Genomic DNA, 13,841 nt, shown 5'->3' on the forward strand with positions numbered 1-13,841 from the left:
TTAAAAACCGTAGCATATGGGTATCTTCTGGTGTTGGAATATGCTAATATTGGCTATTTTGTCATCCTTCTGTACTTCTAGGTTCACCCACACTTCACCTGGCCACAATCTAGCAGCCAGGGGTAAACTAGGAGACACACCAGTCCCTAGTTCGGGCAGTCGGGCAACCGATCTAACGGTTATTAAATATTTATCAGTGATATTAGTTTTGGCTAGAATACCCCCTTCATCTGTGTAAAGTGTCCCAATCTATTGGTTTACTTTGAGAAAGCCTATATCTAATGAGGGAACGGGATGGTATGATTCTGCCCATCTCACTTTATTTCTATCTAGATGGTTATTGTACTTTTACCAGAAAGGGTTAAAAGGAGTGGCTTTCCTCCAATTTAGAATTCTGATTGCAATGCAAATTGCTTCGTATTTCAGCTTTGCACAGAAGTTTTTGGCCAGATGCCACCACTTTACTGCGACTTTTAGCCTGTTCACTCCTGTACACAGAGACGGCTCAGCCAGACAATCGAAAGTACATTGTGTTCAGTTTACAACGAGGACTGCAAAAATGGAGACAGCATTTACTGATAAAGACACTTATCAAGATATCTTTGATCCAGAAGGATACTTAAACACCTATTATAATCCCAAATCAGGACTATTAGTGCTTGATGGATTCCTTGACTTTGCCCTGAAGAAGCTCCATGAGGCTTTCTGTAAAAGTAAGTACCACAGTTTTGAGTATATTGGTTTATAAAGTTTTTTTAAACTTTTTATAGCTGCACGGTTGGTCAAAGTCACAGCTCTGTGTCCCTATAATCTAGAGATTGAGTTCTTTTTAGAGTATTGTGGTTGGCACTCGTGACTCAGATGGTGGGAGTAATGGCAGAGTCAGTGAAGTCCGTGTTAACGGACATGGTATAGGCAATCTCTTGGTATGCTGCTTAGGCATGTAGGAAGCGATAAGACGCCCGATATCATTAATATTCAAAAAGTTACAGATTATGTTGTCCCTGCATTTTATAATACTGTAAGGGGATGCCCAGAATTAGAAAAAAAGATCTATTTTTCATTCCAAAAACACCACTCATATCCATAGGTTGTGCCAATATTGGAACAGAGATGAGCGGCAATTACGGAATCTCATGGAAAGAAAGTTCTGTTTATGGTTAACTTTCAAACCTTTTTCTAATCATGAACAATCCTTTTAAATATTCTGTTGTGTTAAAATACTTTTTGTCCAATCAATTCAGGTTGGAACTGCAAACTTCAATGAAATAACACATATAAACCCTTTTTACCTTAAAGGAGGTGTCAAGGGTAAAACACTGATTGATATCGGCCATGGACCGACCATTTATCAGGACCTCTCAGCTTGTGAATCTTTTGATGAGATCATTGGTGCCGACTACACAGATCGCAACCGAGAATATTATGAAAGAAGCCTGAGAAATGAAGCTGGAACGTTCGACTGGACCGACGTGATTCAAAAAGTCTGCGCCATGGAAGGGAAAGGGTACGTGCCATTAATTTACTACTCTAGTCTTTAAAAGTTGGGTTGAATGTGAGATGTAAATAACTACCTGGGTGTCATAGAAAACTTTATATAATTGTAAGTCATAGGGTTTATTGTGAGAGATTTCTGTGTGGACGGCTTGTTTGTTTTTATTCTCCATTGGGTTGGGGAATTTTACATTTTTTTGAAGTTACCCATCACATCCAAGAGAAGATGGCGATGGCATCAACAACAAGAGTCATAAAATGCAATTATCCTGACCCAGGACTGGAGGAGATATCAAATAAAGGGGGGATGAGCAAGAAAGGACCATTTTTTAAAAATGTAAGACTTTGGATGTTGAGCATTTTTGGAGGGGTCAATCAAATTAAAGACCTGTCCTGATTTCTACCTCCTCCAGGCACTGGATCCTATATGCAAAACATGAGTGTTAGGTTGCGAGTTTGTTTTTTTTTATTTTAAGAAGCTTGTTTGTGATCTTTTTCATCTTCTTTGATTTAATTTTTTAAGCATTGTGACTGTGTTCATCATATTAAACTACTTTTAGTAAGTTCTGTCTTGTGTTCTTAAACTAATCCATGTGATGTTTGTTTATGTGGTTAGAAGTGATGGAGTAACTGAAGGCTTCCGAGAAGTGCTAGCTCTTGAACCAAAATTTAGTGGTGTCAATTTTGAGTGATTATTCCTAAGTATGAGATGTACATTGGGGGTGTTTTAATAATTTTAGACAGATTAAGTGGTCTTATAGTAGTTACCCCCATCACACCCACATGTCATGCTAGTGTCATGGGTGTGTCAGGTGTGACAGACAGTCGCTCTGGAACCAGCTGCAGAAGGTCACTGCGCTTGGCATTGCAGACACCTTCTTGATCCTCTCATCTCTTTAGTATGGTTATATCCTAATTCCTTTAATACCCAGCAGCAACCTCCACCTTCTGCTGCTGATTGACACACCCTTGCTTGATAGTTAAAAACTCTCAGTTTCTCTAGAGAGGCACGGGTGATAGTTCTATGTACCTCTGTGTTGGCTTGGAGCACTAGCAGTTGGCTAGTTTCTTCTCTGGTGCCCTTGGAGGACAGTTAGCATTATCTCTCTGGTGTCTGCTCAAGATAAGTGTTTCCCCTTTGTTTGTTTACCTTGTTGTCTTTAGTTTGTAGTGGGGCTTGACTAGTGCTCACCTTGTACCCTCCCTATCTAGCGCCAAGCTCTAGGGGCATTCAGGGCTTAGGGTCCTGCTCAGCAATAGGTGTGGAACCTATGTAGGGACGATAGGGTAGGCAGGGTTATATTAGATCTGCCTAGGAGTCTCCACTCCCCCTTTCCCTAGTGTTTGGGTTTAATTCCCCTCTTCCCTTCATGTTGCACTTAGTCTTTCTCTCACCTTGCGTGACAGCTAGCTCTAGCAAGGATGGTCATGACACTAGGGACTTAAAAAAACATGTGTTTCCTAACCTAAATGATTCTCTTTAAAAAATGGGACATTTTACATGATATTAAATCATTGGTTTCAAGATGAGAAAAAGAAAAGAAAGAAGGAAAAGAAGGAAGGAAAGAAAGGGAGGAAAAGAAAGAAGGGAACGAAAGGAAGGAAGGTAGGAAGGGAAGGGAAGGACTTCACAGTAAGTTTCTAGTTACATTAGGTTTGGAGGACAAGCCTTGATCTTAGCTGTTTCGTTAGCTCATGATATGGACTGTTAGGAGACACTGGGATTTGATTGATTTCAAGATTATCTCTGATTCCGTTTCAGGACGTCAGTAGAAGAGAAGAAGGAAAAGCTTAAAAATACAGTGATGAAAACTCTGAAATGTGATGTCCTCAACAGCAATCCACTAGAACCGCTGGTGCTGCCCAAGGTGGATTGTGTGATGTCTCTCGGTTGTCTGGAGTGCGCCTGCAGCGATCTGGACACCTATCGAAATGTCCTTAAAAATGTCTCTTCTTTGTTAAAAATAGAAGGGCACTTAATCATAATGGAGATTCTTAACTGCAGCTCATACTTATCCGGGGGTAAGAGGTTCTCCTGTCTGGTACTTACAGAGGACTTCATGCGAAGTGCTATAACTGAGACGGGATATGAGATCGTAGATCTGGAAGTCATCCACAGAAAGTACAATGAGGAGCAGTACGAGCTGTGCAACCATGACTCCAGCTTGTTTGTTCTGGCTCGCAAGGTTAAAGATCCTTAGTGGGAGCCGGAGAAAGAGAAAAAGTCTCATCTATGAATATTCGCTTATTTCTAAATTAATGCTTAGTTATGGAAATTTCCAAAACATGAATCATGTAATTTTTCAAAAAGGAAAGACTTAAAGGGGTGGTCAGGTAAAAAAAAAAGTAACTTATTATGGGGTACTGACCGCTGAGACCCACACCAATTGGCTGAACTGGCACTGTTATCCCAATTATGGTGGAGCAGCAGAACACATGATAGACCGCCGCTCCATTCATTACTATCGAGCTGTTGATCACTGCATTCGACTTTTTCTGGCAACTCCTTAAAAAATGAATGGAGTGGAGGTCACACATGTGCACTGCTGCTCCATACTAATTTTGTTAATTGGTGCTGGTCCCAGCGGGCGGACCCCCAATGATCAAGAAATTAATCAATTCTGTGCATAGGGGATGACTAGGGATGAGTGGACCCGTGGATGTTCGAGTTCATAGGGTTCATCGGTTCAGGTACCAGAACTCTAGCCAAACTTGCACCCGACCCCATAGATGTCAATGGGTAACCAAACTTTGGTGGCGTAAAAAGGTTGTAAAATTGTCATAGTAAGGGCTAGGGTCTCACTCGCTTTCCACTAAAATGGACTTCCAGGAGAAGTCGGTGTTCCGAATTCAGCACCGGACACTAGGTGTCCGATACGAACCCCAAACTTTACAGTTCGGTTTCGCTCATCTCTAGTGAAAACTTGTTTTCATCGGACAAATCCTTTAAGGCTCCTACACACATCAGATTAAAAGGCCACCGATTTAGGCAAAACTGGCTATCTGATGTGTATGGGGGGGTCTTACAACTCTCCCTGGCAGCTGATGGATAAAGAAGGATCGGACCGTTGGAATTTCAATGGTCGATTCTTTTATTTTCAGTGAAAATAATCCATTATCAGAGATATGTGGCAGATTCTTTCTCCTTCCTCCCCATCGAAAACAAAAGCGCTCAAGTATATGGGGAATCACAAGAGATAGTGCCTGTGTTTGGCTATCTTTAGGGCTCCAATGCATAGTGCAGAGAGCCTCTACCTAAGATCTATCTATAAAGTCATAAAAAGGGAAATTTATGGGGCAAAGACGAATGAAAGAAAATCATCAAAAATAGAAACTGTCCCTCCAAAAGAAGGACACATTTGGGAAGTACGACTCAGGTTCCGTTTTTTTAAGAGTATTTTGTCAGTCATACTCATGCGCAGAGATAACATTAGCAGTCACAGGGCAAAGACTTTCACTGACGCTCAGTACTCTATTAGGGTTGCACATAATTAGTAAAGCATAGCCCCTTTCATCTAGAAACGGCGCCACCACAGGTTGTAAGTGGTATAGCAGCTCAGCATCATTCATTCCAATGGAGCAAAGCTTTGTAGCAAATAAAGGGCTTTTAACGAAAAGATAAAATGTACATTTCTAATTACACATATCATTCAATATGAATAATAGGCACTGTGAAGTGCAAATGACTATTTTGTATCATGCACCTATTTTTATTACTAATCACAAATAAAGCATGCATCTTTATGAAACTTATTATGGTATGTTAGAATTTTTTAAGGGGAGCCTGTCAGAAACGTTCAACCTCTCCGAAATAATTAGTATGATTGTGTAACCCTTTTAAAAATGAGCTAGTCGATCTCAAAGCACTGCTCCAGTAACAAGGAATCTGTTTTTTTAGTTCTATCTGGAAGTGCAATGGGGTGTGACGATGCACTTACAGCTTCTCAGCCTCACGTTGTATTGCTCACCTAACACCACCCTGCTTTGGATGATTGACAGGACACTGGACAAGTTCCAGGGCAAACAAAGTGTGAAACAGCCAGAGAAGGGTACTGCAAGGTAAGAAATACAGCGTGAGGCTGAGAAGCTAGAAGTGCATTTCCACACACAATTACAACACGGAATTTTTCGTTGCTGAAGCATCATTTTGTTCCACAATTTGACAGATACTACCACAGTGAACAAATTAGTTAACAGAAGTTACACTACATAAAACATAATTTTTATTACTTCAGTTAAAATAGAAAGACAATGGCCAAAAAAGACCTCAAATTTTTAAACAAAAATAGAGATGACGGGAACAGGAGGGGGGAGTTATATAATAATAATAATAGCAGCTAGGAGTACGGTCGTGTAGGCCTGGGCGGGATATCGTTTCAAAGGGATATTGCCCTGTTCACCTCTATTTTGAGTCCTACCTAGCCACGGAGGTTGGGACCCTAAAAAACACAATTGGCGCCCCCGCTCAAAGCAGAGTGCCCTAAAGAACCCTGTTATGCCCTGCAAGTGGCATTTTCTAATAAAATAACCAATATAAAAGACCAAATGCTGTCTGATGGGCACCACTTTGGATACCGCACATGCACTGGAGCACTTTATCATTTGATGCCACTCCTAGCTATATTGGAAGCTAAGTAGACATCTTATTATAAGGATATATCCCTTTGTATGTACTCCTGATGAACCTATTAATGATGAAACGCGTTGAGTTAGAGTATGCTATTTTGAATTACCCTTTGAATTAGAATATATTACTTTGGGCTGTATATATGTAATCTTAAGCCTTATAGGAACTAATTCCCTCAATAGGGGGTTGATGCATAAGATATGCCAGTGATTAGAAAATGTATTTCTTATTAAACTAAACCTTATGCCTGATCGCATAGGCAGAAAACTGCCAATCAGTGGTGGGGGCTCAATATTCAGAGAAATTGAAAATCTGCTTCAGATTAAACTGTAATTTAATCAAAACTGCAGCAAGGAGCCCAGAAAGTGACACATCACTGTAATCAGGGTATCTGTCTTCACATCATGCTGCTCTCAGATTAGTTGATGAAAACGTAGTGACAGATTACAGTTAAAGGGGTGGTTGACCCCTCTGTATTTTGCTACATCAATTTTTGAACCTTTTATAACTTCCTGCATATTGCTTTGTTTCCTTTGGAGCAGTTATTACCCCTCTACCCTCATGTCCTTTTTAGGGACCCTTCTTTCTGTGCCTTCACGAATTCTGACCAGTATTATGTGTTATTATTATACTTAAATAATTAATAAAATTCTGGTTTATATTTTCTAAGTACAAGGTTGTATGACTCCGTTCTTTGTAGGAATTATACATTTAGGAATTAGGTAGATAGGGGGAAGTGTAAGGTATTGTGTAATAAAGGAAATTACAAAAGTGGTTAGGGTATAAGGATATTTGGAAAATACATTTTAGGGGCTGGACCAACCTTTTAAAGGGAATCTGTAAGGAGGTTTTTGCTATGTAATCTGAAGACAGCATGTGGTAGAGGATAAAACACAGATTTCAGCTATGCCTCTCTTATCAAGCTCTGAGGTTTTGTTTGCTTACAATGATTGTTTTAGCCCCAGTAGCTCATCATTGCCCGGACTAGCTGGTCATGTGAGCTCTGGTCTGACACGCCCCTTCCTATGATAGGCACCTCACTGTCTATGGACATTGCATATACAGAGTCTGGTGTGGGCGGGGTTAGCTTCCTCAGCTCTGCTTCATTGCTAAATCTAAAAAATCTGATTGTGTGAGAACCACTGCATCCAGTAATCTAAATGATACATCGTTGGATTCCGCATGTCTTTGCCTACATAAGGCTGCTCTTTGATTAGGCAGCAAAAACTTGCTGATAGATTCCCTTTAAGCTTTGCACATATGACTTTGGCCAGATGCCACTACTTTACAGCAAATTTTAGCCTGTTAGCTCCAGGGAGAAGGCACAGTCAGACATATTGATAGTACATTTTGTTCTTAGCTTCAGTCCAAAAAACATAAGTAAGCGCTAGTGGCACCAAGCACTATCATCAGTGAATATAAGATCTGCAAGGGCTAGGAGGAAGAAAGCAGCAGTGGTGCTCAGTAAATAGAAATAAACTATCATTATAAGAGAGAAGAAATTACGGCACTCACCACGCTGCATAGAATACTTTCTTTATTTCCAAAATAAGTGCATATCACGGTTAAGAGTTACATGGTGCAGTACTGGGTAGTGTTCTCAGCTTCGGTTTACTTTGAGGACAACAAAAATGGAGACAACATTTACTGACAAAGACACTTATCAAAATATCTTTGATCCAGAAGAATATTTAAATACCTATTATAATCCCAAATCAGGAATTTTTGTGGTTGATGGGATTCTTGACTTTGAACTGAAGAAACTCCATGAGGCTTTCAATACAAGTAAGTAAAGCACGTTATTATATTATAATACAAAGGGTTTTTTTAACTGTTTTTATAGCTGAACAGTTGGTCAAAATCAAAGTTCTGTGTCCCTATGTTCTAGAGATCGTGTTGTTTTTTAGATTATTCTGGCTGCAACTCGTGACTGGGAGGGTGGGAGAAATCCTGGGGTCAATGAAGTCCAAGATAACTGACATTGTATAGGAAAGCTCTTGACACACTGCTTGGAAGTGAGAAGACACCCAATATCATCATCCATCCAAAAAGTTATAGAGTATGTTGTCACTGTATTTTATATATTAGAAAAACCCGGCACTCAAGGATTTAGTGAAAAATTATTTAGAGTTTTTAATTAAGTAAGTACAATAAAATTGACAAACGCTTGTTCAATGGTGGACACCGCGTTTACACTGGACTGCATACAGGAGAGCACACCACAGCCATTACCACGGACGTACCATTTCTGGTTTATACTCCAAAGTATACATTGACAGTTTTCAGTTCAGCAACCGTAGTGGATTCTATCCACCCTCATGACCCTTGCCTTGTACACTGATGAAGGTCCTGAGGGACCGAAACGTTTGTCAATTTTATTGTACTTACTTCATTAAAAACTCTAAATAATTTTTCACTGAATCCTTGAGTGCCGGGTTTTTCTAATACATTGTATTCGGCTTGGTACCCTACCCGTGCACCAAGAACTGATCAGGAGTGCGATAGTTTTTGTATTTTGCATGTCACTGTATTTTATAACACTTTAAGGGTTTGCTCAGAATTAGAAAAAAGGATCTGCATTTCGTTCCAAAAACACCACTCATATCCATGGGTTGTCCCAAGATTAGAACGGGGATGAGCTGTTTTTATGAACAATCATGGATATTTATTTATTTATTTTACTCACTTATATAGCGCCATATATTCCCCAGCGCTTTACAGACATTATGGCCACTGTCCCCATTGGGGCTCACAATCTAAATTCCCTATCAGTATGTCTTTGGAGTGTGGGAGGAAACCGGAGAACCCAGAGGAAACCCACGCAAACACGGTGAGAACAGATGGATATCAGTACTACAGTTGATCTTTTTTTATAATCCAAAAAAAACCTTTAAATATACTGTAGGTGACAAAATACATTTCATTCAACAATTCAGGTTGGAACTCCAAACATCCATGAAGTAACACGTATATACCCTTTTTGCTTTTAGGGTGTATACGGGGCAAAACATTGATTGATATCGGCCATGGACCAACCATTTATCAGGATCTCTCAGCGTGTGAATCTTTTGATGAGATCTTTGGTGCCGACTACTCTGATCGCAACCGAGAATATTATGAAAGAAGCCTGAGAAATGAAGCTGGAACGTTCGACTGGACCGATGTGATTCAAAAAGTCTGCGTCATGGAAGGGAAAGGGTACGTGCCATAATTATATAACTCTAGTCTTTAAACTTTGGATTCAAGGTAAGAGGTAAGAGGTAAGAACTACCTGCGGATTTCAAAACCTTGTGTAATATAAGTTATGTGCTACATCCTATAAGATTCTCTTGCAAAAAATGTGACTAATTAATAGCTACCAAGAGAGGCTAAGAATATTCTTAAATCTGTTTATGTAATGCAGGAAAGGCTCTCCAAAATATGGAAAAATCAACTCTTTTAGCTAATATTTGGGCTGGTATTCTGAAACGTAAATGTAAGGTACAGCATGTATACTCAAGCATCAAGTTTTCTGTTTCTAAAGTTCAAGGTTGTTACTTATTTTAAGAAGCCTATAATCCAAAAAATGATTCCAATATAATTAAGAGTACACAGAAAAAGCCTAATATACCTTTTAGGTGTTACTCCAATTTAATAAAAATTCAGACAAATGCATATACACAATACATATTTTATTGAGATACACAACTACAGAATAAAAATAAAATGTTAAAGTTAATAGTAAAAACAAGATACAATGAAAGCAAGAGGCAAAATAATGAAGATAAGATTACAATACAAAAGGTAGCCAACAGATGGGAGATGCAGTGTTACGGTGACTAAGAAAACTACAATCCTATTTTTTTCCTCCTTACAGCTTTTACTGATCGTGTAAATTAATTTAATATTTTAATAGATTGCATTGTTACACACGCCAAGATAACAAATATGTATATATATTTTTTATTTTTATTACATTTATTTTTAACTGGGGAAAAGGGGGGTGATTTGAATGTTTAAGTTTTTTCATATTTAAAAAAATATCTTTATTTTTACATATTTTTGTCAGGCCATTTAGGGGAGTTGAACCTGCGATTATTTGATCATTTGTACTATATACAGCAATGCTATAGTATTGCTGTGTTTAGTAAAAATCGTACTCTATTATAACGTCCAGTCTGTGGCTGGACACCATAGGAGTAATCAAATGACAGGCACAAGAGCATGCCGCCAGTTCCTGGATGCATTAGCAACCCATCAACTCTCTGTGATACAGGGGAGGAAGGATATGGGTGTCAAACAAATGTTGGGTCTGGATTGAGACGCTTAAAGGTGTATTCCCATCTCCAAGATCCTATCCCAATATGTGGTAGGTGTAATAATAATATTAGCAAATAACTGCAATTAGAAATATAGTATAGTTTTTCTGATTTGCTATGTCTCTTTCCTCATGTGCAGGCATTGCAGGACCTTAAGTATCCATAGTTATGACCACTGATATAGTGACAGTTAGTTAGCTACTTGCTAGTGGTCATAACTATGGATACCGAAGGTCCTGTAATGCCCTGCATATGAGGAAAGAGACATATGGAATCAGAAAAACTATACTACATTTTTAATGGGAGGGATTTGCTAATATTATTATTATTACACCTACTACATATTGGGATAGGATCTTGGAGATGGGAACACCTCTTTAAATGCCACTGTCAGTTATTAACTTGAAAGGAAGGGAGAGAAGGATAGAAGGGAAAGAAGGAAGAAAGGAAGGAAGGGAAGGGAAGGAAGCGAAGAAACTGACGGAAGGGATGGAAGGAAAGAAGAGCAGGAGGGATAGGAAGGAAGAAAGGTAAGGTAAGGAAGGGAAGGAAGAGAACAGAAGGAAGGTAAGGGAAGGAAGAGAACAGGAGGAAGGGAAGAAAGAGAACAGAAGGAAGGTATGGGAAGGAAAAGAGAGAAGGAAAGTAAGGGAAGGAAAGAAGTAAAGAAGAAGGAAAGATGGAAAAGAGGGAAGGTTAGGAAGGAAGGAAGAGAAGGGAAGGATTTCACCACAGTTACTTTCTAGAAAATGGGACACGTTACATGATATGAAATAATTAATTTCAAGATTATCTGTTTCAGGACGTCAGTAGAAGAGAAGAAAAAAAAGCTTAAAAATACCGTAAAGAAAACTCTGAAATGAGATGTTCTCCAGAGAAACCCACTAGAACCGCTAGTGCTGTCCCAGGTTGATTGTGTGATGTCTCTCGGCTGTCTGGAATGTGCGAGCACCGATCTGGACACCTATCAAAATGTTCTTAAAAATGTCTCTTCTTTGTTAAAAATAGGGGGGCACTTAATCATAATGGAGATTCTTAATTGCAGTGCGTATTTATTCGGGGGTAAGAGGTTCTCCTGTCTGCTGCTGACAGAGGACTTTACACGAAGTGCTATAATTGAGGCAGGATATGAGATCGTAGATCTGGAAGTCATCCCCAGAAAGTACAACGAGGACCAGTGCGAGCTGTGCAACCACGACTCCGTCATATTTGTTCTGGCTCGCAAGGTTAATGATCCTTACTGGGAGTCGGGGACAGAGAAAAAGTCTTACCTATGAATATTCGCTTATTTCTAATCTATGCATAGTTAGTAATACTTTTATATTAGTTCCACAAAATCATGTCCTATTGACATTTGTTAAAATAAACCTTTGTTGATTCAAACCCTTTAAGACTAATATCCAAACCAGAGTCTTCTCTAGGAAATGTCTTGGATTTATCTATCTAGTCTTAAAGAAGAACATTTATGGGACAAAGAAAGATGTAAAAAATTGCCAAAAGTCAAAACTGTCCCTCCAAAGGAAGATAAAATTTGGTATGTCTTCCTTTGTTCCTACATAATTCCATTTTTGGAACGAATAAAGAGTATAGAGACATCATAAGCAGTCACAGGGCAAATACTTTTATTGATGCACACTGCCAATTGTAGCCTTGCTCAAGTGTTGTGTGTTTGCCCTGTGCTCCTAGTCTTGTATTCTGATCTTTGCCGCTATACCTTGGATTTGCCGTGACCATCCGTTTGCATAGCCATTTTGTCCAATCAGGGACAGGGAGTGCTGGAGATTCCTCCATGTGTCTCCTGTTCTGAGTAATTACCTGGCTATTTAGCTGGCTTTCTGCCTTAGATTTCTGCCTATTGTAACCTTGCACAAGTGGTGAGTGTTTGCTATGTGCTCCCAGTCTTGTACTCTGATCTTTGCTGCTCGACCTTGGATTTGCCTTTGACCATCCATTTGCCTAGCCCCTTTGTCGTGATCTGCTACCTTCTTGGATTTCTGACGTCGGACTGTTACTTGACTACGCCTTTGTCTCACCCATCTATCTATGATGCAACCTCCTGGCTTTTGACCTCGGACCATTTGACGATGCAGCCTCATGGCTTGTCTGTGAATAGTGACTAGTGTCACAGGTTGCACATTACTAGAAAAAGCATAGCTACTTTCAACTGAAAACAACACCACACCTGTCCACAGGTTGCATCTGGTATAGCAGCTTAGTGCCATTCACTCTCATGGAGCAAAGCTTAATTAAAGGGCTTTAAATGGAAAGATAAAATGTACATTTGTAATTACACATATCAAACAATGTGAACAACAAGCAGTATGAAGAGAAAATGATATATCATGACTATTTTATATCATGCACCTATGTCTGTTACTATTTCCAGAATAAAGCATGCACCCTAATGAAACTTCTGGACTTTGATGTATTAAAATAAAATGTTAACATGAAAGATTGCTGTGAGAACTGCGGTTCTCAAAATGAAGCTCAGTACTTGCAGTATATAGTTCACGTGCTCAAAGGATCACAGGTTCAAGTCCCACAAGGGACTAAAAAAATTAAAAGAAAAGTTTTAAAAAGAAGTTAAAGGAAACCTGACTCTTTGGAACACACTGTTTACCTGCAGATATGGGGATAATCTGCAGGTTTATAGCATTACTATGCTGTTCGGCCATCTTACTGAAAATGCGGCTACTGGGAGAAAAGGAACCCATTTCGTCCCAGGAGCTGCCGGCTTTTAGTTATAGATGTGAGCATGGAGTGTCTACAGTCACAGCTCGCTTTAACAATGGATGTGTGAACTCGGACTAAGGCTGGTTCGAAACATCTGAGAATCGTGGATTGTAGTCATATCACAACTCTCAGCCTGACCGCCGGGTCTCTCTTTTGCCCAAGGCTGGGATCATACATACAGTTGTTGTCGCTGATGCTCACCATATAAATGCCAGTGTCAATCACTGACAGCGGTATTTAAGCTCTGTGATCTGGCCAGGGCGTTCGTATAGGAACCAGTTGGTCGCACCACAATGCAATCGCAGGGAACTGATGGTTTGCCATGGTAGCCTGAAGGCCCCCATCATTGCCATGTTCATTCTCATGTGAAGTCTAGCCACAGGTTGGTCTTCATGGGAGACAAAGATTTTTACTATATAGAGCAATCATGAAGTACCCTATAAAAAATGGACAAGTAAAAAAATCTATATTAGAATGTAGAAATAGAAAATTAGATTTTTGGGGGCATAGAAGTATTTACATAAAAATATATAGATATAAAGAAGCATGAATATTCAAATCACCCCCATTTTTCCCAGTAAAAAGCAAAGAAATGTAAAAACAAATTACATATTTGGTATTGACTCGTCTGTAAAAGTTCAATGTATGAAAATAGAAAATTGTCTAACTCGTAGAGAAAAAAAAGCAAA

General features: G+C 39.3%; 2 protein-coding genes across 2 annotated transcripts; both read left to right on the top strand.

Moving 5' to 3' along the window:
- The first annotated feature begins 430 nt into the window (after positions 1–430).
- LOC141172605 (nicotinamide N-methyltransferase-like) lies at positions 431–6,796 on the top strand. The gene is made up of 3 exons (XM_073657006.1): positions 431–713; positions 1,300–1,507; positions 3,257–6,796. Exons 1-3 carry the CDS (start codon positions 560–562, stop codon positions 3,693–3,695), a joined length of 801 nt encoding a protein of 266 aa, XP_073513107.1. The 5' UTR covers positions 431–559; the 3' UTR covers positions 3,696–6,796.
- Positions 6,797–6,930: 134 nt separating this feature from the next.
- Positions 6,931–12,290, top strand: LOC141172607 (indolethylamine N-methyltransferase-like). The gene is made up of 3 exons (XM_073657008.1): positions 6,931–7,906; positions 9,112–9,319; positions 11,222–12,290. Exons 1-3 carry the CDS (start codon positions 7,753–7,755, stop codon positions 11,280–11,282), a joined length of 423 nt encoding a protein of 140 aa, XP_073513109.1. The 5' UTR covers positions 6,931–7,752; the 3' UTR covers positions 11,283–12,290.
- The last annotated feature ends 1,551 nt before the right edge of the window (positions 12,291–13,841 follow it).

Source organism: Phyllobates terribilis, unplaced genomic scaffold (assembly GCF_046119375.1).
Source record: "Phyllobates terribilis strain yellow unplaced genomic scaffold, ASM4611937v1 Scaffold_12__6_contigs__length_324123572, whole genome shotgun sequence".
In the NCBI taxonomy this organism is placed as follows: Eukaryota; Metazoa; Chordata; class Amphibia; order Anura; family Dendrobatidae; genus Phyllobates; species Phyllobates terribilis.

What these genes read in the sequence shown, in the direction of transcription:
- LOC141172605 (XM_073657006.1), top strand. Translation starts at nt 560, where the DNA reads ATGGAGACAGCATTTACTGATAAAGACACTTATCAAGATATCTTTGAT. An exon ending in CCATGAGGCTTTCTGTAAAA is followed by an intron (nt 714 to 1,299) that starts GTAAGTACCACA and finishes TTTACCTTAAAG; the next exon opens with GAGGTGTCAAGGGTAAAACA. An exon ending in TGCGCCATGGAAGGGAAAGG is followed by an intron (nt 1,508 to 3,256) that starts GTACGTGCCATT and finishes ATTCCGTTTCAG; the next exon opens with GACGTCAGTAGAAGAGAAGA.
- LOC141172607 (XM_073657008.1), top strand. Translation starts at nt 7,753, where the DNA reads ATGGAGACAACATTTACTGACAAAGACACTTATCAAAATATCTTTGAT. An exon ending in CCATGAGGCTTTCAATACAA is followed by an intron (nt 7,907 to 9,111) that starts GTAAGTAAAGCA and finishes TTTTGCTTTTAG; the next exon opens with GGTGTATACGGGGCAAAACA. An exon ending in TGCGTCATGGAAGGGAAAGG is followed by an intron (nt 9,320 to 11,221) that starts GTACGTGCCATA and finishes TATCTGTTTCAG; the next exon opens with GACGTCAGTAGAAGAGAAGA.